Source organism: Macaca thibetana, chromosome 9 (assembly GCF_024542745.1).
Source record: "Macaca thibetana thibetana isolate TM-01 chromosome 9, ASM2454274v1, whole genome shotgun sequence".
In the NCBI taxonomy this organism is placed as follows: domain Eukaryota; kingdom Metazoa; phylum Chordata; class Mammalia; order Primates; family Cercopithecidae; genus Macaca; species Macaca thibetana.
The window spans coordinates 91,214,038-91,236,543 of NC_065586.1; the positions used below are offsets into that span (position 1 = coordinate 91,214,038).

A 22,506-nucleotide genomic window follows, 5' to 3' on the forward strand; every position below is an offset into this window, starting at 1 on the left:
CATGACCAATAAGTACACAGATCTTACATGAATAGCTCAATGGATGCCTACACACATACACACCCCTGTAACCATCTAGATCAAGATATAGGATACTTTTTGCCTCCTGGGCTCTCATTCATGTCCTCATACCTCTGTGCAAGCTATACTTCTTTCATGAACTTTGGACTGAATTTCTATGCCTAAAGACAGTTTCAGAGATTGAAAAAAGAAGACTAAATTCTAGGGAGCAATAAATTCCAAGGGCAGATGGTGGCAAGTAGATACCATGGGTCATCCTGATTCAGAGCTTGCTGACCACAAAAATCACAGGAATATTGAGAAATAGAAATCAAGATCTAGGCTTTATGGGCTCATTGCTATTACATGCCACTGCTCCTGGGACGTGAGTCAAAAAAGGTGCTTTCTCACCACTATTCCACTCTGATCCTTGACCCAATTAAACAATCCCAACTAAATTTTGCTCATGAAGTCTCTCTCCCTTGACCACTCCTTGTTGCAGCAGCAGTGAACGAAGTGCTTGCCTCTGCCTCTAACTGCTATCAATTTTTACTTTGAGCCCCTCCCCAATAAGTAGCCATTACTCTGACTTCTAAAGTGCAGGTCAAATTTGCCTGTTCCCGAACTTCATATAATGGAATCATACAGTTTGCACTCTTTTGTGTCCGTCTTCTCACAAAATAACGCCTGGACAATTCATTTATGTTGTTGTATGGATCAACAGTCCATTCTTTTTCACTGCTATACAGAATTCCATTATATGAATACACGCAGAATTGATCCATTCTTACGTTAATGGTGACTGAGGTTGTTTCCAATTTAAGAATGCCTCCTTTGCCCAACACCGCTGCACGTGGGAAGTTAGGCATTTTCTCTCACGCTTGGGATTGAGTGTATGGGTGGTTGAGAGGCGTCGATTCCCAAGACCCTCTCACAGCTCTCACAGCAGGCGTCACAAAAGAGTTTGCACCACTCCAAACAGTCAAAACGGGTCATCCCCCCCACCCCACCCCCGCCTTCTCTGGATTTTAAAGACTGAGTAGGAGGAGAAAATGGGGACGGAGTTCCCCTGGTTAATTCATTTATCTTAAGTTCCCGTAACCAAACTAGGCCCTCAGTTGAGGCTTTTGACCCTCAAAGTTCTTTCCGCTTCGTATAGTGAGATCAGAATCCCTGAAAAGAAGATGCTTGCCCTCCCCGGCTTACCATCCTTGGGCACTCGGCAGTGCGGGGATGCGGCTGCCCTATTTCCCGCGTAGAAACAACTGCAGGTGGCGCCGCCCGCTTAAGAGTGCAGAACTGTGGCCCTGAGCCAAGCTGGGGCAAATATGGAAGACGCGGGATGAGAGAGGGTGGGGCGAAAGGACGCTATGAAGATTCCTGGAGGGAGGGACCAGAGCAGAGGCGGTGAGTGGCAGGAGGAGGCAAATGTTCCCGCGACCGGGAACTTTATCGAGTTGAAGTTTCCTCTGCCGTCGCCTCCTGCTCGCGAGCAGAGCTGAGCCTGTTGTGCGGCCTTTCTGGAAAGCAGGTCGCCACTACCCTCGGCTTGGGACGCCGGCCCGCAAGGAACCTCGGAGACTCACGCGTGGCCGCGCCTGAATCTGGCTACGCAGTGCGACTCTGCCGCGCATGCGCAGCTCCGTCCCCTTCAGAGGCGCGCGTGTGCTCGTGGAGGGGGCGCTTCCTCCAAAAGGAAAGCCAGAGGCGCTCAGGCCGAGATTGCCTCGCCAACCCCCTGCGCCCTCTCCTACAGACTGGTGCATAGTATTTTTAAAACATCTGCGAGGACGACGTCTTTCTGCGAGCCTGAGGAAGGGGCAAAACCAGGGAAGAGGTGAGATGTATCCAGTTAACCAGGTAGAAATTGTACCTCCGGGACTCATCAAGGCTAAATATAAAAGTTGCGTGCTTTTTTTTGTTGTTTTTTTGAGACTGAGTCTCGCTATTGTCGCCCAGGCTGGAGTGTAATGGCGCAATATCGGCTCACTGCAACCTCTGCCTCCTGGGTTCAAGCGAGTCCCCTGCCTCAGCTACGATTGATTACAGGCGCCCGCCACCACGCCCGGATTTTTTTTGTTTGTTTTGTTTTTTTTGTTTTTTTTAAGTAGAGATAGGGTTTCACCATGTTGGCCAGGCTGGTGTCTAACTCCAGACCTCAGGTGATCCGCCTGCCTCAGCCTCCCAAAGTGCTGGGATTACAGGCGTGAGCCACCATACCTGGCCAAAGTTGTGTGTTTACCAGGGACAACCCTGTGCTTTGAGTTCTCCCTGAGCTGTCAATCTCCTGTTATTACTAATCTGTCTACAGATGAGTAAACTAAGGTTCAGAGAGATTACATGACTTATCCATGTTATACAGTGATCAAGAAGTGGAGCCAGGATTTGAACCCATGAAGTCCCACTCCAAATTCTTTCATATAAGTTTACACGGAAAAAAATTTAGATAAGATGTTCAGGTGCCCTCTTTCCTGCCTGCTTAAAAAAAAAAAAGCTGAAAGAATTTTTTAATTGTTTTTGTTTTCATAATTGATAATCGTGTGGGGAGTACTGATTCCCCAAGTGGGTCACAAGGAGTTATCCTGAGCAGGAATGCTCTTGCTGTCCCCCTTGCTCCTGTACTCAGTCTATCTCTTGAGGACACAGCACCAAGTAAATTTCACCGATTGAGTGCTCCTACATTCTAGAAAATGGCGCTCTACACTCACAAGGGCACGTATATAAATTGGCATTTCAACTATGTCTTCAACAGGCCATACCATCGCTCTTTTATGTTGGCCATTTCTGGGTGGTGCAGAATGTGATAGATCCAGTGGACTCCGTGGTCATGTGCCCACTGCTGTGCCTCCTTTGCAGTAAAATGGGTCCTTGGTCCCACAAGGCCGTGTGGGGTCCTGCGCTGGTGGATCTAAAGGTCTTTATGTCCTCAGAAAGTGTTGTGTTTGAGGCCCTGTGGGCAGCAAAGGCAAACCCAACATACTATATGGGTCTATTTCTGACTAAATACATAAATCATTGCACTTTCCAAAATGGAAGGGATCCAAGCTAGTCAGCTTGCCACCAAGCGGCTTCGCTGGTGTCTTCAAAGATAGCACTGTTCAGTTGGTCATTCTTGCTGGAAGGTTAAACATTTGGCAGCAGCAATAGCTAGATTGGCCTTGAAATAGAAGCCCATCTTTACTGCAACCACGTAGAGCCTCTATCGCCGACAATCATGGCTACTCCACCCACGCACCCATTATGCCAACATAGGGGTGGCCAACAACAGGCTGGCTCATGTCCATTGGCTAATTCATTTTGTCAACCTGATCCCTTACTATCTCTTCCATGGTTTATTCTAATGAGGGTTAACAGAGGTCCATCCACATTCCTCTACGCCAGACCTCCTCGTCCTGATCTTCTCATCTTTCCCCTCTGATCAGCCAACCACGTCATTCACCACTGTCCATAAGTCCAGACACATTTATACTGAAGCCACTCCTCTTGCCACAGAAAGTAGATCATTAGGAACACTACCGGAAGCTCTGCCTAGTGGGAGGACTTCTTTTCTTCTTACAAGGCCAGCTCAAGAAGTACAGCAGTGCAGCCACCATTTCAGCATGCCCCCACATGCCTAGCCAACTCATCCATGAATCAAGTGTGGGCTTCCTCTTCCACCATCTGCTGCTCATATGGGATCCCCTATCAGCCATGGGGAAGAGCTGAGGGAGGGGCACAGCAGTAGACAGCATGAGGATCCAGGCTTCTGTGCTCCTACAGTTCACGTATTTCCTTCAGCCCTGCTCAAGTCGTCCTTCCATCTCATGAGGGATTGCTCTTGGAGATGCCTGACCTTCTGACCTAATGAGAATGAGAGAACCCAAATCATGATGAGCAGTTCTGCCACCTGATGTCCCACGGTCAGGGTTTTGTCTCTATCCAAGCTATGGAAGAATGCCAGGAGTTATTTTATGAAAAGCATAAAGTTCTGTACTGCAGATGGCAGTCTTGTTCTAGAACCCAAGGGGCTTGGGTTTTTATTCTCCCACTGGTTCACCATCTTGAAAACTCTGACATCATAGGATCTCCTAGATCATATGAACCAAGCACAGAGCCACTTCTACCACACAGCCTGCACCTGCTGCAGATCACTCTTCTGCTGTGGGCCAGATCAAAACTGGCAGCCTTGAAGGGAAGCAGAAATCCAAAATGTCTTTAAGATGAGTTTAAAGTTGTGTTGTTCAATACAGTAGCCACTACCCCCATGTGTCTACTGAGCACTTGAAATGTGGCTTATGACAAATGTTGAAATGGTAATACAATTGTGTTCGCAGCCGCCGCCGCGCTGCCTCTCGCTCCCCGAGCTCCAGCCGAAGGAGTAGGGGGGTAAGTAAGGAGGGCTCTGTACCATGGCTCGTACAAAGCAGACTGCCCGCAAATTGACCGGTGGTAAAGCACCCAGGAAGCAACTGGCTACAAAAGCCGATCGCTACTGTGCGCCCTCTACCGGAGGGGTGAAGAAACCTCATCGTTACAGCCCTGCTACTGTGGCGCTCCGTGAAATTAGACGTTATCAGAAGTCCACTGAACTTCTGATTCCCAAACTTCCCTTCCAGCGTCTGGTGCGAGAAATTGCTCAGGACTTTAAAACAGATCTGCGCTTCCAGAGCGCAGCTATGGGCACTTTGCAGGAGGCAAGTGAGGCCTATCTGGTTGGCCTTTTTGAAGACACCAACCTGTGTGCTATCCATGCCAAACGTGTAACAATTATGCCAAAAGACGTCCAGCTAGCACGCCGCATACGTGGAGAACGTGCTTAAAAATCCACTATGATAGGAAACATTTCATTCTTAAAAAAAAAAAAAAAAGATTTCTTCCTGTTATTGGTAGTTCTGAACGTTAGATTTTTTTTTTCCATGGGGTCAAAAGGTACCTAAGTATATGATTGCGAGTGGAAAAATAGGGGACAGAAATCAGGTATTGGCAGTTTTTCCATTTTCATTTGTGTGTGAATTTTTAATATAAATGCAGAGGCGTAAAGCATTAATGCAAGTTAAAATGTTTCAGTGAACAAGTTTCAGCGGTTCAACTTTATAATTATAAATAAACCTGTTAAATTTTTCTGGACAATGCCAGCATTTAGATTTTTTTAAAACAAGTACATTTCTTATTGATGGCAACTAAATGGTGTTTGTAGCATTTTTATCATACAGTAGATTCCATCCATTCACTATCCTTTTCTGAGTTGTCCCACATGCAAGTACATGTTTTTAATGTTGTCTGTCTTCTGTGCTGTTCCTGTAAGTTTGCTATTAAAATACTTTAAACTATAAAAAAAAAAAAAGAAACGATAATACTTTGCATATATAGCATTATATAAAATGTATTATTGGCTGGGCATGGTGGCTCACACTTGTAATGTCAGCACTCTGAGAGGCTGAGGTGGGCTAATCGCTTGAGCCCAGGAGCTCAAGATCACCCTGGGCAACATAGCGAAACCCCACCTCTATTTAAAAATATAAAAATTATATTTTTTATATAATTTCCAAAATGGAAGGGATCCAAAATAAATAAAAATTATATATATTAAAAAATATATATATGTAACTGTTGAGAGCAATTTGTGATTTGGCCTATTTTTTGTGCATGTGTATAACTACAGGCATGGTGGCCTATTTTTTTGTGCATGTGTATAACTACAGGCATGGTGGCTTGTGCCTGTAGTCCCAACTACTCAGGAGACTGAGGTGGGAGGATCACTTGAGACCAGGAGGTCAAGGAAGCCATGATTGTGCCACTGCACTCCAGCCTGGATGACAGAGCAAGACCTTGTCTCAAAAAAATAACAAAGAAAGTATTATTGGCCAGGCGTGGTGGCTCATACTTGTAATCCCAGCACTTTGGGAGGCCAAGGTGGGTGGATCACAAGGTCAGGAGTTCGAGACCAACCTGGCCAACACAGTGAAACCCCTTCCCTACTAAAAATACAAAAATTAGCTGGGCATAGTGGTGCGTGCCTGTAATCCCAGCTACTTGGGAGACTAAGGCAGGAGAATGGCTTGAACCTGGGAGGTGGAGGTTGCAGTGAGCCAAGATTGTGCCACTGTACTCCAGCCTGGGCAACAGAGCTAGATTCCATCTCAGAAAAAGAAAGTATTATTACAATTAATTTTACCTGCTTTTTTCTTTTCACAATGCTACTAGAGAATTTTAAATTACATTTATGCCTTGCATCATACTTCTATTTGACAGCAATGAAGCAGCAATCACCCATTTACAGATTTACCTAGCTTGTGGACTATCTGCCACTTGTGAGGTACTGAGCTGAGTGCCAAGGAGAAAAAGCTGAAAAAGACAAAGGATCAGCTCTCATGGAAGCTTCTTTCCTTTCAGGAGATGAGTGATTAGTGTCTTGTGTGATGCATGCCAAGAAGGAGGTGTCCCCTGGGTATGGGAGCATAGGAGAGTCGCATCCAAGTCATGCTGGGCAGTCAGGAAGCCTGTCTGGAGGAGGGGGTGGCTCAATCTCAAAAGACAACAGAACTTTATTAAACGTTAAGTAATCCAGAGGTGCAGGAAGAGCATACCAAGTCAGAGAAAACAGCTTGACCAAAGTCTGCATGACTCTGGCTGACTTTTTCCTTTTCAGGAAATTTTCTGAAAGCTTAGTAATTAAAGATGGCTATAGAGTTAGACTGTTCCTTCCAATCTTCTTTCCTTTTAGAGGAAGCATGAAAGAGAAACAATCAGATAAATATGGTAGGCATGAAGCACAAAAAAATAGGCCAAATCACAAATTGCTCTCAACAGTTTTTTGTGTATATATATACACACACACACATATATATATACACACACATATATACACACACACACACACATATATATATATATATATTTTTTTTTTTTTTTTTTTTTTTTTGAGACAGAGTCTCACTCTGTTGCCCAGGCTGGAGTGCAGTGACGCGATCTCGCCTCACTGCAACCTCTACCTCCCAGGTTCAAGTGATTCTCCTGCCTCAGCCTCCGGAGTAGCTGGAACTGCAGGCATGCACCACTACGCCCAGCAAACTTTTGTATTTTTAGTAGAGACAGGGTTTCACCATGTTGGCCAAGCTGGTCTGAAACTCCTGACCTCAAGTGATCCACCCGCTTCAGCCTCCCAAAGTGCTGGGATTACAGGCGTGGGCCACCACACCTGGCAGAGCAGTAAATATTTGTATGTGCCAAATACTGGGGGCCAAAGGGAAGGGCTTCTTTGCCACATCACACAGCTTGCACTTAGGGGTGGTAATGCTGACAATTCTGTTTCATTTATTCAATCAGGAAATGAACTCCTCATACAGGCTATATTGAATAGTAATAATGGTCACCTGAAATTGTTAGTATTTGGCCTCCCCTGGAAGCCAAGATATCTGTATGAAAGACCCACACCTAAGAAGTAATACTGACAAATGTCAGACATTTGATTGGCACAGTATCTGAGGAGAGGGATTAGAGAAAGTTCTAAGAATCTATGACTCATCTATTCCATACAATCAAAATCCAAATCATAACTGTTAATGTCTTTGTAAATGAGTCAGACCTGCTGTGGTTCAGAGACTTTTCATTTTATGTTGATTTCTAAGAATTGCAAAGTTTAAGCCTCCTTGACTTTTACAAGTGTAGAAACAGATGGGGTTTAAAGAAAGAACTCATTAACTGCCAAAAAAAAAAAAAAAATCAAGAGCTTTAACATGACATGATTTTCTGCCTGAACAGTTTAGTTCTGCTTGTTGTGGCACTAAAATGGCTCATGTGCATAAACTGTCCATCGTACATTCTGGCTTCAGAGTCTGTGGTATGAAATCCTGGTACTGATTAAAATTCTTATGCTTAGAGTATGTACCACGTTAGTGCATTCATAATTAAAGGTCATGAACGATTAGTGAGGGTGGTGGGCATGCTCAAGAATAGACGGTTGCTCCTTTGGAGGAAGGAGGGTTGCCTGGAGTACCCTGTCTGCCTCTCATATAACTTAGTCTCAGTGTCTGGAGGGATGGGGGCACCACTGTTTGCTCAACTGACCCTATGAGGGATTAGTCACCAGGAGATGAACTGTGGTGACCTCAGATCTTGACTCAGGACTCTTTCTTAGCAGCCAGGGTCCCCAGTCTCCTCTGTGAGGAGGACACAGTGGCCATGTCCTGGCCTCTCTGCTGCTGCGGGACACTTTCCTGAGGTTGCTGCCCCTCACAAAGGGGAGCAGCTGTGATGTCAGCAACCAGACTGAAGAGGGACTTACTAGGGAATGTTTCCAAGCCAACTGCTAACGCTCCCACCTATTATTTGAGAAGCAAGAAACCCAAAACAAGAAGACAGGCTTCAGAACTCTCATCAGGCTTGAGTAGGAAACGCCACACATGATCAGATAACAGACACCACACTGCTTTGGAGTCTATAAATTTATTGAGTAAAAACAAAATCAACGTCAGACACATTATATTTGATTGGGTTCAAATTTGGCTGATGTCCAAATGCAGCAGAGAAGAACAGAGGGGAGGAAGGGATATGGTGTTGCTGACAAGGGGACACTGAACAAAACAGTTTTCCTTTCATTGTAAAAGCAGGCATCGCACAGCTGGTGTGAGTCAATTAACCAAGGCGGGGAGGGAACTCAATGTTTTAGAAGCAGAGGGAAACCCAAAGTAAGCAGAGACTTTCAAGAGAGGAGAGGGCCAGAACACTGAGAGAAAAAGCTGCGGCAGAGGCCGGCTGGAGAACAGTGGTCAGATCTGCTGGGTCACTTGGGGAACACGGTGACCACTTCATAGCCCTCAGGTGGTGTGACTCGCTCCCGGGCATGCTTCTCACAGTAGATTTGATCCTCCACAAAGAAATGGCCCTTCTGTTTCAGGTTGGTGCCACAGTCAGTGCACACGTAACACTCAGGGTGGCGGTGATGGTCCCGCAGCTTCACGAACACACCGCTACAGAAGCAAGGCAGGGAAGGGACTCCATCAGTGACAAGCACCTGCAGGTGGCACCCGAGCAGGTGGCACCATCCTTCCTGAGCAGGGGCCTGGGGCTTCACCCAGAAACCAGGGCCTCCCAACTGGCCTCCAATCATAAGGGACTTGCTTCTCCTTCCCAGGGTCCAGAGACATTTTTCCAAAAACCCCTCCTACTTCAACAGGGCAGCCCTGATTTTTCTCATTTTACATGTTCATAACCTAAGGGCTCCACAGTGAAGGAAAACCTTCACAACCTGGCTCTGGGACACGGGACTTTCCTGGTCTCTCTGCTGCATTTTTCTGGGACGGATTTGTCTCCTTCACAAGCAAAATGTGCAACATCCAGCACTTTCCACATTTTCATGGTTTACCCAACCTGCAGGGTCTACAAAGGCTGTGGGAAGCAGATACTCACACAATCCCAGTGCCACATTTGTCACACATAGGCAACTTCTGAGCATTTCCAATCGATGCAGCCACTTTAGTGACAGGAGCTTTAACACTTCTGAATCCTGAGGGCTTGTTGGGATCCCCTGAAATGAGGAAAACACACTCATTGGCCAGGAAGGGCAGAATTGCTTAAGTATCACTCAGCTCTTCAGAAGCAGTTATAAATATATGTTCAAGCAAGGCCATGGGAACTGGAGTGACTCTGCTGTGTGATTCTGGGCAAGTTACTTAACCTCTCTGGTCCCCAGTTTGTTTTTCTATAAAACAGGAGATTGACACCTGGCCAAAAAAAAAAGCCCAATAAGCCAAGACAATCCTAAGCAAAAACAACAAAGCTGGAAGCATCATGCCACCCAACTTCAAACTATATTACAAGGCTACAGTAACCAAAACAACATGGTACTGATAGAAGAATAGACACGTACACCAATGGAACAGAATAGAGAACCCAGAAATGAGACCACACACCTACAACCATCTGATCTTTGACAAACCTGACAAAAAACAAGCAATGAGGAAAGGATTCCCTATTTAATAAATGGTGCTGGGAGACCTGGCTAACCATATGCAGAAAATTGAAACTGGATCCCTTCTTTACACCATATACAAAAATCAGCTCAAGATGGATTAAAGACTTAAATGTAAAGCCCAAAACTATAAAAACACTAGAAGAAAATCTAGGCAATACCATTCAGGACATGGGCATGAGCAAAGATTTCATGATGAAGACTCCAAAAGCAATTGTAACAAAAGCAAAAATTGACAAATGTGATCTAATTAAACTAAAGAGCTTCTGCACAGCAAAAGAAACTATCATCAGAATGAAGAGACAACCTACAGAATGGGAGAAAAATTTTGCAATCTATCCATCTGACAAAGATCTATTATCCAGCATCTACAAGGAACTTAAACAAATTTACAAGAAAAAAATAAGCCGGGCACAGTGGCTCACTTCTGTAATCCCAACACTTTGGGAGGCCAAGGTGGGTGGGTCACCTGAGGTCAGGAGTTTGAGAATAGCCTGGCCAACATAGTCAAACCCCCGCCTCTACTAAAATTACAAAAATTAGCCAGGTGTGGTGGCATGCACCTATAGTTCCAGCTACTCAGGAGGCTGAGGCAAGAGAATCACCCAGGAGGCAGAAGTTGCAGTGGGCCAAGATTGTGCCACTGCACTCCAGCCTGGGTGACAGGGCAAGACTCTGTCTCAAAAAAAAAAAAAAAAAAAAAAGGGCAAAGAACATGAACAGAACCCCATTAAAAAATGGGCAAAGAACAGAACTTTTCAAAAGAAGACATACATGCGGCCAACAAACATGAAAAAAAGTTCGACATCACTGATCATTAGAGAAATACAAATCAAAACCACAATGAGATACCAACTCATGCCAGTCCGAATGGCTATTATTAAAAAGTCAAAAAACAACAGATGCTGGCAAGGTTGTGGAGAAAAAAAGAACGCTTTTACACTGTTGGTGGGGTGTAAATTAGTTCAAACACTGTGGAAGATAGTGTGGTGATTCCTCCACGACCTAGAAGCACAAATACCATTCAACCCAGCAATCCCATTAATGGGTGTATACCTAAAGGAATGTAAATCATTCTATCATAAAGATATATGCCCTCTTATGTTCATCACAGCACCATTCACCATAGCAAAGACATAGAATCAACCTAAATTCCCATCAATGATAGATTGGATAAAGAAAATGTGACACATATACACCAGGGAGTACTATGCAGCCATAAAAAGGAATGAGATCTTGTCCTTTGCAGGGACATGGATGGAACTGGACGCCATTACCCTCAGCAAACTAATGCTGGAACACAAAACTATATACCACATGTTCTCACTTGCAAGTGGGGGCTGAATGATGAGAACACATGGACACATGGTCGGGGGACAAGACACACTGGGGCCTGTCAGATGGTGGGGAATAGGGGAGGGAGAGCATCTGGAAGAATGGCTGATGGATGCTGGGCTTAATATCTAGGTGATGGGATGATCTGTGCAGCAAACCATCATGGCACATCGTTACCTATGTAACAAACCTGCACATCCTGCACGTGTACCCCTGAACTTAAATGTTGGAAATTTAAAAATAAATAAAGTTTTTAAAAAAGAAAAGAAATCCACATCACAGAAAGAACAAAACCATCAGAGTACAGCATGCTACAGCAGCCAGATGACAATCATCTCCTACAGATCAGAGGAAGGAACCTTTCTGTAGACAGCCTGGTGCATGTAAAATAAGCCCCTAGTAGCTAGATGCTGAGCTGCCTAAGGCCCAGCTCATCACATCTTAGGTAACAAAGCCCTGTACCATGGTAGCTATTAATAATGGTAAAAATCACCTGGAGGCCTGGTTAACACACAGATTGCTGGGCCCCACCCCTAGAGTTTCCGATCCAGAAGGCCCAGGATGGGGCCTAAGACTTTGCATTTCCAACAAGTTCCCAGTTGCTGTTGATCCAAGAACCACTGAACAAGAGCAAAGAAACAGCTTCCTGTGCCAGGCGAGGGGATGAGGAGAGGGTCACCCTGTGACTGCAGTCACGCTGGGCAATCGTGGGGCTGACAGACAAGGGCCTTAGCTCTCTTGTCCTTTCAGAAAGAGTCCCTGTATGCTGACCAATACTTCCAAACCAAAAATTGAGACACATGTTCACACAATGGACATTTATTAATTTTTTTATTTTTACTGATTAGAGATAGCGTCTCGCTATGTTGTGTCTCAAAGTCCTGCCCTCCAGCGATCCTCCCACCACAGCTTCTCCAGTAGCTGCTGCACCTGGCAACAAGGGGTGTTTATACATGGTTGACTGTATTTTGACCACAATTACCCCGCCCGTCTCTTGCCATGCTTACCTCCTGTCAGTGGTTCCCTATTGGGGGCAATTGTGTCTCCTAGAGAGCAGTTTCGATTGTCACACTGAAAGGGGGTGCCACTGGCGTCCAGTGGGCAGAGGTCAGGGATGCTGCTGAACATCCCAAAATACACAGGGCAGCCCCACAACAAGGACTCATATGGCCCAAAATGTCAATAGCACCAAGGCTGAGAGACCCTGCTGTCAATGGAGTAGACTTCCCCATCCCCAGCCTTTGGCCAGCGTGAGCACATGTGAGCTCTGTACCGGCAAAAGCACTAAGGGCTCTAGTGTGGTTTGGCCCTGTCCCCATAGAGCTATTGCCTCTGCCATGAAAACAGCAAGCACCAGAGTGCCTCTCCCTTCCCGGGGCTTGAATGAGAGGCCTCAGGGGGCCTGGTCCAGCCCTGCCAAGCCCAGCAGAGCCACAGTTGTCCGGTAGCCCTCAGAAATACAGGTTACCCACTGCTGACTAATACAATATGAGAGATGGTTTGGGGTACTTGGCTGGCTTATGGGGAACAACAAGAGGGTATATGTGAATGCAGCCTGAACTCTCAACAGCCCTATCATGGTGTCATGGCTCAGACTTAGGCTTCCCCCCTCAGAGCTGGGACTGTTCATCACTGGGAACCGATGCATACAGATGTCCACCTGGCAGCACATGAGATGGGGCAGACATTAGGAGGCTCCGTAGTTTTAAGTGGTGAGCTCTACGGATGGGCTTGGGGAAGACTCAGTTCTGCCCCACCAGCAGGTGCATAAGGAGAAACCACCTTGGTACTTCTGTTCTCCCTGAGCCTAAGGCACCTTCTTGCCCTTCCCAAGCCTTCCTCCCTTCCTTTGGGAGGAGGCCAAAGCTCCAATTTTATTCATCACATATTTTACCTGTATTTTTTTTAATATTGCATTTAAATGTCATTTTTGTCTTGATTATTGAGTTTTCCAGTGCCCCCTTAAATTCTGCACTCAAGGCCGGGCATGCTGGCTCATGCCTGTAATCCCAGCACTTTGGAAGGCCAAGGCGGGCAGATCACTTGAGGTCAGGAGTTCGAGACCAGCCTGGTCAACATGGTGAAACCCTATCTCTACTAAAAATACAAAAACTAGCCAGGCATTGTGGCACATGCCTGTAGTCCCAGCTACTTGGGAGGCTGAGGCAGGAGAATGGCTTGAACCCAGGAGGCGGAGGTTGCGGTGAGCTGAGATCACGCCACTGAACTCCAACATGGGCGACAGAGCGGCCTAAAAAAACAAAAATTTATGCACTCAAAGCAGTGCCTCCCTCACCTCACGCTGATCCTGGCCCTGCCTAAAGGGATCTCAGAAGGGCCTGGGGAGCATCTTGTCTAAGAATCATGCCTCCAGCATCCCAAACGGATTCCCTCATTTTCTGGCTGATGAAGACATCTGGCTGCCTGCCCACGACAAGAAGAAAATGGCAGCATCTCTACATACCTGGGCAGTTTGCAAAGGCACTGATTGGGCTGAGAACCAGCTCAGTGATGTGGGGCTCTCTTATCCAATGGGTTTTTTCACATTTCACACTTAAAGACCTGGAATCCACTCAATCCACAGAAAAATCACCAGGAAAGAAGAGAGGCTGCAAAAGGGTAGAATGAGAAAAAGCCAGGAGGGACATGAAATCTCCACTTGGTGGGAGAATCCACATCTGTTTCTAGAATGAAGAGACTTGACCTGGATAAAACTGAGCACAGCTGGGGCGGAGAAGGCCGCCTGCCCAACACAAGATTCACTATGGCCTGTTCAGCCCTACAGCGCCACCTGCTGGCTTCAAGGTTTTTTTCTCTCACATATCCAGCCAGCACTGCTAATCCAAAGAAATCTCTCTTCCTTTCTTCTCAACTAGCTTACAGTGAAAATACTAGCTTCCTTTGAACTCCAGGCAACTACAAAAATTTCCAAATTTCTCTTCTTCCAGTGAACGCTGTATCCCAAATATTTCTGGAAAAAAAGTGAAAATTAGCTAAATCACAGCTGTTTTTCTGTCCACTTCACTGCTCAACAACCTTGCATGGCTCCACACCCTTGCATGGCTCCACACCCTTGCGTGGCTCCACACTGCCTTTAGAATCAAGTTCATGATTCTTAACCTTGCACCTGGTGGTCCCCCGTATCTAACTCGAGATCACCCAAGGATTCACCTGGAACCCTGGGCACCAGCCAAAACGAGCTTTGGTACTTGCTGAATAAGTCTCCAGCTTTCTCATATCAGAGCCTCTGGCCACCACTGTTTTCTCAGCCTATGACTGCTCCTTCTAAACCTCCAATCATTAAAAGTCTCCTTCTATGGACACAGGAATGGATAAATAAAATGTAGTATACACAAACAATGGAATAATATTCTGCCTTAAAATGGAAAGAATTTCTGATACATGCTACATGGATGAACCTTGAGGATATTATGCTAAGTGAACTAAGCCAGGCCCAAAAGGACAACTACTGCATGACGCCACTTATATAAGAGATTTAGAGTAGTCAAATTCATAGAGACAAGCAGGAGGGTGGTTACCAGGAGTTGGGAAGAGGGAGGAGTGGGGAGATACTCTTTAATGAGAACAGTTTCAGTGTTGCAAAATAAAAGAGTTCTATGGATGGATGGTGGTGATAATAGCACAATCACATAAATGTACTTAATACCACTAAATTGTACGCTTAAAATTTGTTAAGATGGTAAATTTTATGTTAAGTATATTTCACCATTTTTTTTTTTTAATATAACGGCTTCTTCTGCCTGCAAGTTTTGGAATTTGATCCAGAACAAGATGAAGTTTGAGGAACCAAGAGCCCTTTATCCTAGAGGCTGAATTTTACCCAAAATGAGACAGCTGTGTTGGGTCTTCAAGGTTTATGACCAAATACTGCTGTAGCCAAGCTTCCTTCAGGGGCCTCACTCACTGTGCACCTGGCAGTTTACAGACGCGGCTTCACTTAACCCTGTAAACAATCCCGTCAGGTCCTGGCTATTAGCTTCATTGTAGCTGTGCAGAAATCACAGCAGGTCAGAGGCAGATCCTGGATGCCAGTCCTCTTTCTGCCCTGCAGCACTGCTTTCTAAACCAGAGGTCTTTCTGAGTAACAGGACCCCTCATCAACTGCTTTTACTGCCTTAACCTTTCATCATTTTATCTCAAATAAAAACAGACATTTGGGGCCAGGTGCAGTGGCTCACATCTGTAATCCCAGCATTTTGGGAGGTCCAGGCGAGTGGATCACCTGAGGTCACAAGTTCAAGACCAGCCTGGCCAATATGAAGAAATCCCATCTCTACTAAAAATACAAAAATTATCTGGGCATGGTGGTGTACACCTGTAATCTCAGATACTTGGGAGGCTGAGGCAGGAGAATCGCTGCAACCTGGGAAGCAGAGGTTGTAGTGAGCCGAGATCGTGCCACTGCACTCCAGCCTGGGCAACAGAGCAAGACTCTGTCTCAAACAAACAAATAACAACAACAACAAAAAAAAACAGGCATTTGGGTTCCTTCCCCCAAGAGACTTCTGCATGTAAAGAATGTTTAGAATGGAATTTATCCTGTTACAGTCAGTAAAGATTTAATGCAGGTACACATTAAGAGATATAGGAGAAACTATAAGATTTGCTATCTCCCTCTTCCCTTCCAGCAGAATCTTGATTCTCTTTGGGACAAGAACCATCCAGACTAAGGGATAAAATTTTCTTAAAAAGAATCCTAATTCCCAGACTCTCATTTAACTAGGTGTAGCCAGGTGACTAAATCACGGTCAATAAAATTTAAATGGAAGAGTAGTGTCGAACTTCTAGGAAGGAGAAAGCTGGCTCATCTGAAATAGGGACTCCCGGTTAGCCTTATCTCCCTTCTTCCTCCCTGTCACCTGGAGGTAAGCATGATGGTTGGAACACCAGCTGCCAACCAGGACCACGAAGTAAACTTGGGAATGGAAGCCACAAATTTGGTTGCTGGCATGCAGGATAGAAGTCCAGATCTTGAAAAGCATGGAGCTTCCAAATCCATGCTCAGGTCCTTCTCTGTGAGTCCAGATGAGCCCTGCAGCATTTGTTTATTTGGGCATGGATGAACTTGACCTTGCCTCTCATTAAAGGGTTTCACATCCACATAAGAGTGAAATAAGCTGTGGTTTCCCACGTTTTAACAAAGCTGTCATCCTCAAGGGTTGGCCCCCAAGTTGTTTGTCAGGTGAAGCTAATACTGGAACTTGATACAAAGCATGGTTCACTACTTCCCAGCTGCTCAGCTACTCCAAGCAAAAGAGGAAAGCAGTGGTAGAACAGTATCATTTTAGCATAAAAGAAGCACATGCAAACACATGGCCCATGGTTTCCTGATTTCCTATGGTTGTAAATTGCCACCGTCTCTAAAGAAATCACACAAATGGGGAGGAAGCCCAGGTGTCGGGTGTGTTCAGAAGGGAACTTTCTTATCAGAAAGGGCTCCCCAGGAAGCTGAATCTTCAGCCGCGGACTTTGAGGGGGGAGGTTCATCTTCCAGAGGACACTAGCCTCTCAGCCAACATGCCAATCCCTTTGCAGCCTGGCTGAGGCAGGTCCCACACAATCACAAGGTGTCCCCTCACTGGGGCATCCACTGTCTCTTTGCAGATGGGTCCATGAGAGAGAGAAAGAGGGCATAGAAAGCAAGACCCCACTGAAGTGCCCAAGCCTCAAGAAAGGAAGAGAGTGTGGAGGACTGGGCATCACAGGGACTAGGAAGGGTACAAAACCCAGCTCTCTGGAAAAGGCAGCCCATGAGCATCACAGGAGGTGCTGATGAGGAACCACCCAGGAAGAAGCAGGTGTGAGGGCTGCTGATCCACAGTCACCTTTGTGAAGGGAATAAACCCTTCTTCAATACATGCACCTGTCACAATTTTTCAACGTATAGCATTGTTATTAAGTGAAGATAATTTTACAGCTATCCACTTAAACATGATCATAATAAGTATACGTTACATAATGTCTTCAGTGAGAAGCGTGTCTCCTGAGACCTGCAGAACCCTACGGGGTGACCCTGGGTGCCTCAACATCAAAGCTCACCCCAAGGACAAGAAAGCGTCTTCATGACATTTCAGACATCACAATAACTATGAAGCGAGCACTCAGTTACAATGATGGATGTTTTACACAACTTATGCCATTTCATGACTATGATAATCTTAAAGGAAAGGATTTTTATCCCTGATGGACAGATGAGAAAACAGGCCTGGGAAGGTTCAGAGATTTGCCACAGGTCACAAAGTAAGAACATGGCCACAAGGGGGTGCTCTCAGGCCCTCAAGAGGCCACCCTCCCTAGAGCAAATGCAAACACAAGCCCCCAAGCAAAGCCAGCCCCTGGCTTCACTGAGCGCTAATGCATTCTCATTCTGCTGCTCATTGCCCATGGCCTTCATCACTCGCCTTCCTCAGCCACCACCAAGGTATTGCTCCTGGGCTCAAAGCAAATGAATGGCCAAGGGACAGACCAACAGTCTCCCACAGCAGTCAGGCTCTCCCCAACCTCAGCATCCTCTTGTACATATGACAGGACACAGTTGGCCAGGCCTGGAGTTGCTTAAATACAGACCCAGATGAGAAAATGTGGTCAGCACCCTCTCTTCCTCTCTCTATCTCTTTTAAAGAATTTCAGCTTTTTTTTTTTTTTTTTTTTTTTTTTTGAGACGGAGTCTTGCCCTGTCGCCCAGGCTGGAGTGCTGTGGCCGGATCTCAGCTCACTGCAACCTCCGCCTCCCGGGTTCACGCCATTCTCCTGCCTCAGCCTCCCGAGTAGCTGGGACTACAGGCGCCTGCCACCTCGCCCGGCTAGTTTTTTGTATTTTTTTAGTAGAGACGGGGTTTCACTGTGTTAGCCAGGATGGTCTCGATCTCCTGACCTCGTGATCCGCCCGTCTCGGCCTCCCAAAGTGCTGGGATTACAGGCTTGAGCCACCGCGCCCGGCAAGAATTTCAGCATTTTAAAAGCCCATGCCCTCCAAAGCCGACTCCAGAGTGTGTTCACCTGTGCTTCCGCAATGACCGACTCTCACATCTGACCTTCAACAAGAGCCTCTGACTGCAGATGGAGCTGATTACCTTTTTCTTCAGACTCCAGGATCTCCTGCAAAACCAAGAAAGACGTGGACTGTTTCGGGGGCTCATTCAACTCCTGTTTCTCCTGAAGCATCTTGTAAACTTCAGATTCTTTGTCGATGACAAGGCTGCTTGGAGGCTGAGCATGGTCTAAGCTGTGAAGAATGTTTGAAAAATTGATTAGGACATGACAGAAGTTAAAAATAACTTCACCAGGAACCTCCTCCAGGCAAAGACACTGCTGATTTGAAGGATGGATAGAAATGATCTCAAAGCCCTCTCCTAAATCAGCCACAGACCTGCTGCCAGCGCAGTGAAACTGAGAAGTCTTTGTCGTCAGAGCTGGCTGCTGCTTCAATGCAATCAGAGGCTCTTCTTCTAAATAGCTTCAGTAGCTCAATTACTTTTGGGCCTAATCCCATGGAATGAGAATGCTCTATCTCTTTATAAATTCCATCAACAGCATTATGTCCAGAGAAAATTTAGAAGAAGAAAAAAAAAAAAAAGTCAACCACAGCCCGACCATGAAGAACTCAGCCGGGTCCCCCTTGTATGGGCCACAAACATTGCTTTCACGAGCAGGAATCACAGTGTTCTCCATTCCCGACGGTCTCACCGTGCTTTCCCTGTCTATAAATTCTTCCTAATTCTCAAGGCCAGGAGCTTGGGTCTCCTCACCTATAACACAGAGGTAACAGTACTTTCCTTGCCTGGTTCACAGGTTGGTAGTAAGGATGGGACATGTAAGTGCTTTGTGAAGTGTTCATGTTCAGGCCCAGGGACTGGGCAAGCCAGGCCTTGTCTTCCTCACCTTCCTCCTGTCATTCTGGGTGACCCAGAACAGGACAAGACAGGCAGAGCCTGCCTCTTTCCCCCGGGGCTCCACTTTCTAAGTGGTGGACGGTGACAGGACGGTAGTCTCTCATCAGCTATACCTGTAAATCTATCCTGCATCTGAGCCCTTCTCACCTCCCCCACTCCCCCAGGTCCAAGCCATGCCGTGCCTTACCAGCACAGCTGACAAGATGCGTGACTTGTCTCTACTATCACTGACGGCCCAAGGACAGTCTTATTTTTGACTAGAGGCCAGAGTGATGGCCTGTATTCAAAATATCAGAGCGATGTTTTTCATGCTTTTTAGAGACAGGGACTCACTTTATCACCCAGGCTGGAGTACAGTGGTGCAATGAGAGATAACTGTAACCTCGAACTACTGGCCTCAATAGATAAATCCTCCTGCCTCGGCCTCCTGAGTGGCTAGGATTACAGGTGTGCCACCATCCACCGCTAATTTTGTCATTATTTTTGTAGAGACAGGGTCTTGCTGTGTTGCCCAGGCTGGTCTCAAAGTCCTGGCCTCAAGTGATCCTCCAGCCTCAGACTCCCAAAGCGCTGGGATTAGAGGCATGGGCCAGAGTGTCTGGCCCAGAGTGATATTTTAAACATGAATCAGACTATGTCATGCTGTGGCTCAATGTATTCTCATTTGACTTAGCACAAAATATTTAGTTTTAATACTAAAATATGTTTAATCAAAATAAACTTTTTGGGAGTACATGTTATCACAGAGGAAAAAGTCCCTCATATATGTGTCCCACGCTTCTCCTTCCATACACATACCCTGCGAGCCCTGGCTCACTTTACTGAGACCAGGCTTCCTGCTGTGCCTGGGAAACACTAGCTTCACAGCCTATGCACCTACTGTGCCCTCAGCTTGCAATGCCCTTCCCAGGTGTTGTCATGGCTCCCATGCTTCATCCAGGTCTTTGCTCAAGTGCACTCCTCAGAGAGGCCTTCCTGACCCCGACTCCAAACAGTCCACCACATCCCCACCATCACTCTTAACTCCCTACCTGCTCTCTCCCCATGGATTCCACTTGCATTCCCTTATTTCTTTGTTGTCTGTCTCCCCCTGGAAAGTAAGCCCCAGGGGGGCAGGGACATGGCCTGTCTTGCTCCCCATCACACTCCCAGGCCTGGCTCAATGCCAGGCACAGGTCACAGTTCAGCAGGCATCAAGCAAGTGAATGTACACTGCAGAGTGGGTCCAGGGCCTCCTTCCTCCTTGCTGTGCTCCCCCTGTTCCTGTAGGCTCACAAAGTCCTCCAGGGCAGCCGGCCTCTGAGGGCTCTGCCAGGGACATGGGCAGCCACACCTCCTGGCCCCAAATCACCTCCTTCCGCACAGCCTGAGCTGCTAGGGAGGAAGGCTAGCGTGCCCAGTGGAACCAAAGAGCAAATATCAGATGGTGGGGCAATTTATTGATGCAGATAGATAGATTTGTATATAAACAAGTGATGCTTCCTGAGTAATAAAGCTACAAAGTCTCCAGCCCACCAGGCTGTCTCCCAGCTTTACAGATGCAGGCAGTGGCCAGGAGTGGTTTTATCCAGCAACTCTAACCAGTCTCTCTTTAGGGTTGGAGTCACTGAATTATATCAATTACGCTTACTCATTTCCAGGGTATATGTTTGCCCTGGGTCATTCTCTGCAAGTTACCTTTTCCTCTTCCTCTCTCCCTCTCCTTTCTTCCTTTCTCTTTTCTGAGACAACCTCTGGGGCATGTTCAGTACTCAGGTCCGCAGCTAAAGGCAGAGTCAATCACAGCAATCAAGATCCAGGTGTTTCCCTTCGACTCCAACCATGTTCTCACAATAAAGGAAAAGGCACCCAAAGAGTGACATATGCTTTGCGGCTGCCAAAGGTGGTCAGAATTTAAGTAGCAAGATTCATGGGTTGGTCACTCGGGCTGGCAGCATTTGGGGGAGGGAAAGCAGCTATCCCTGCCTGTCCTGCCCACTCCAGCTGCTCTCTGCTTGGCCTCTTCCCCCACCTGCAGGGACCTGTGGGTGCCTCCTAGGGCAGGCAATGGGGCCACCTGGGGGAGTTGTTTTAACCAAGGGTCTTTCTTTGTCTCACTTCCCAGCCCTTTCTTTGAGTTATATGCCTGACTCTTTTAGGAGTCCTGAGTTTGGAACTTGCCCCATAATAAGCATATTACATTATTTTTGGATAAATCTTTTTTCTATTACACTTAGGACTATTTTAAAATTGAGATCAGACTATGGAATGTTCTTGGGAAAGATTTTTTCCTCCTCTTTGGTGTATGTTATGTCTGGAAGCCACCAACAGAACACACCAAAAAAATGACAGAACCCAGACCACAAGGCCATCAAATATTCTTCCAGCAAATCACCTTGTGAAGGATTTACATGATTTTTCTACTCCCACCTGTCAGTAATGAGTAATGATTAAAAAAAATAACTTACCATTTTTCCCCAATAATGATAGTATCTTTACACCATTGGATAATTTATAAAAGACTTTCTATATCTATTACCTTACTTAAGGTATTGATACACCTGAATCAAAAATAACATCCTAAGATCCAAAGTCTAAGTCTTAGACACTAGACTACAAGGTATTGACATGTTACCACAATACCTTAAAAAATAATGACAAAAATATGAAGGAGAAATGGAACAAAAAATTTCTCATTTTGATATTAATAACAGCAATGAGAGAAAGAATATTACAGTGATACGGCTTCAGAAAATATAACACACACCATTCAGTTTCCAGGAGAACAAGTTTTGAGGGTGGAACAGTGAAAATAAACACTTTCTTCTGAACCCACTCTGTACAGTTTTAATAACGAGTTTAAGGAAATTCAACTACTTTGGAGTAACAATACATTACACAAATTTCCTAGTTCTTGTTTCTCCCTGGGAGCTGATGTGTATCAGTTTCCTAAACGTTGAATATTTTCTCCCACTATTTTAGGACCTGACCTGAGGACCCCAGGGTTATTCTAGCCACGCCACTCCCATCCCTGCCGAATCAGGTGGCTGACAAAGCCAGGTGTAGGAGGGTCCCAGTAGTCTTTAGAACATAAGAAGAAACTCCCCTTGAGCCCACCTCCCAGATTTTAATGTCTGCTGAGCCTGCAGACATTATGCGACTCTCACACCTGCTCCAGCCAAAAGGGCAGCTGGGGTGAGGGTCAGAAGGACAAGGAGGATGGAAAGCAGTATGTCCATGGCTGTGGAGCATGGGTCAGCACAGCAACCCTGGGATGAAAGTCTACTCCATCAGAACCATGAAGTGCCCAGAGTGAGGATATAAGGGGCT

General features: G+C 46.0%; 2 protein-coding genes across 2 annotated transcripts in view; one reads left to right on the forward strand and one right to left on the reverse strand.

The window, feature by feature from the left end:
* The first annotated feature begins 1,352 nt into the window (after nucleotides 1-1,352).
* Nucleotides 1,353-4,849, forward strand: LOC126962053 (histone H3.3A-like). The gene has a single exon (XM_050802830.1). The coding sequence runs from the start codon at nucleotides 4,389-4,391 to the stop codon at nucleotides 4,797-4,799; it is 411 nt and encodes a 136-aa protein (XP_050658787.1). The 5' UTR covers nucleotides 1,353-4,388; the 3' UTR covers nucleotides 4,800-4,849.
* A 3,564-nt stretch (nucleotides 4,850-8,413) lies between these two features.
* The window catches only part of PDLIM1 (PDZ and LIM domain 1), a 56,349-nt gene continuing 42,256 nt past the window's right edge, over nucleotides 8,414-22,506 (reverse strand). Inside the window, exons 5-7 of the mRNA XM_050802822.1 lie at nucleotides 18,379-18,530; nucleotides 9,388-9,505; nucleotides 8,414-8,948 (exon numbers count right to left, since the gene is read on the reverse strand). Coding sequence (XP_050658779.1) covers nucleotides 8,762-8,948; nucleotides 9,388-9,505; nucleotides 18,379-18,530 — 457 coding nt within the window. The 3' untranslated portion in view covers nucleotides 8,414-8,761. The remainder of the gene's footprint in view (nucleotides 8,949-9,387; nucleotides 9,506-18,378; nucleotides 18,531-22,506) is intronic.

Bases quoted from the DNA above. Each gene is read 5' to 3' on its own strand.
- LOC126962053 (XM_050802830.1), top strand. From the start codon at position 4,389: ATGGCTCGTACAAAGCAGACTGCCCGCAAATTGACCGGTGGTAAAGCA.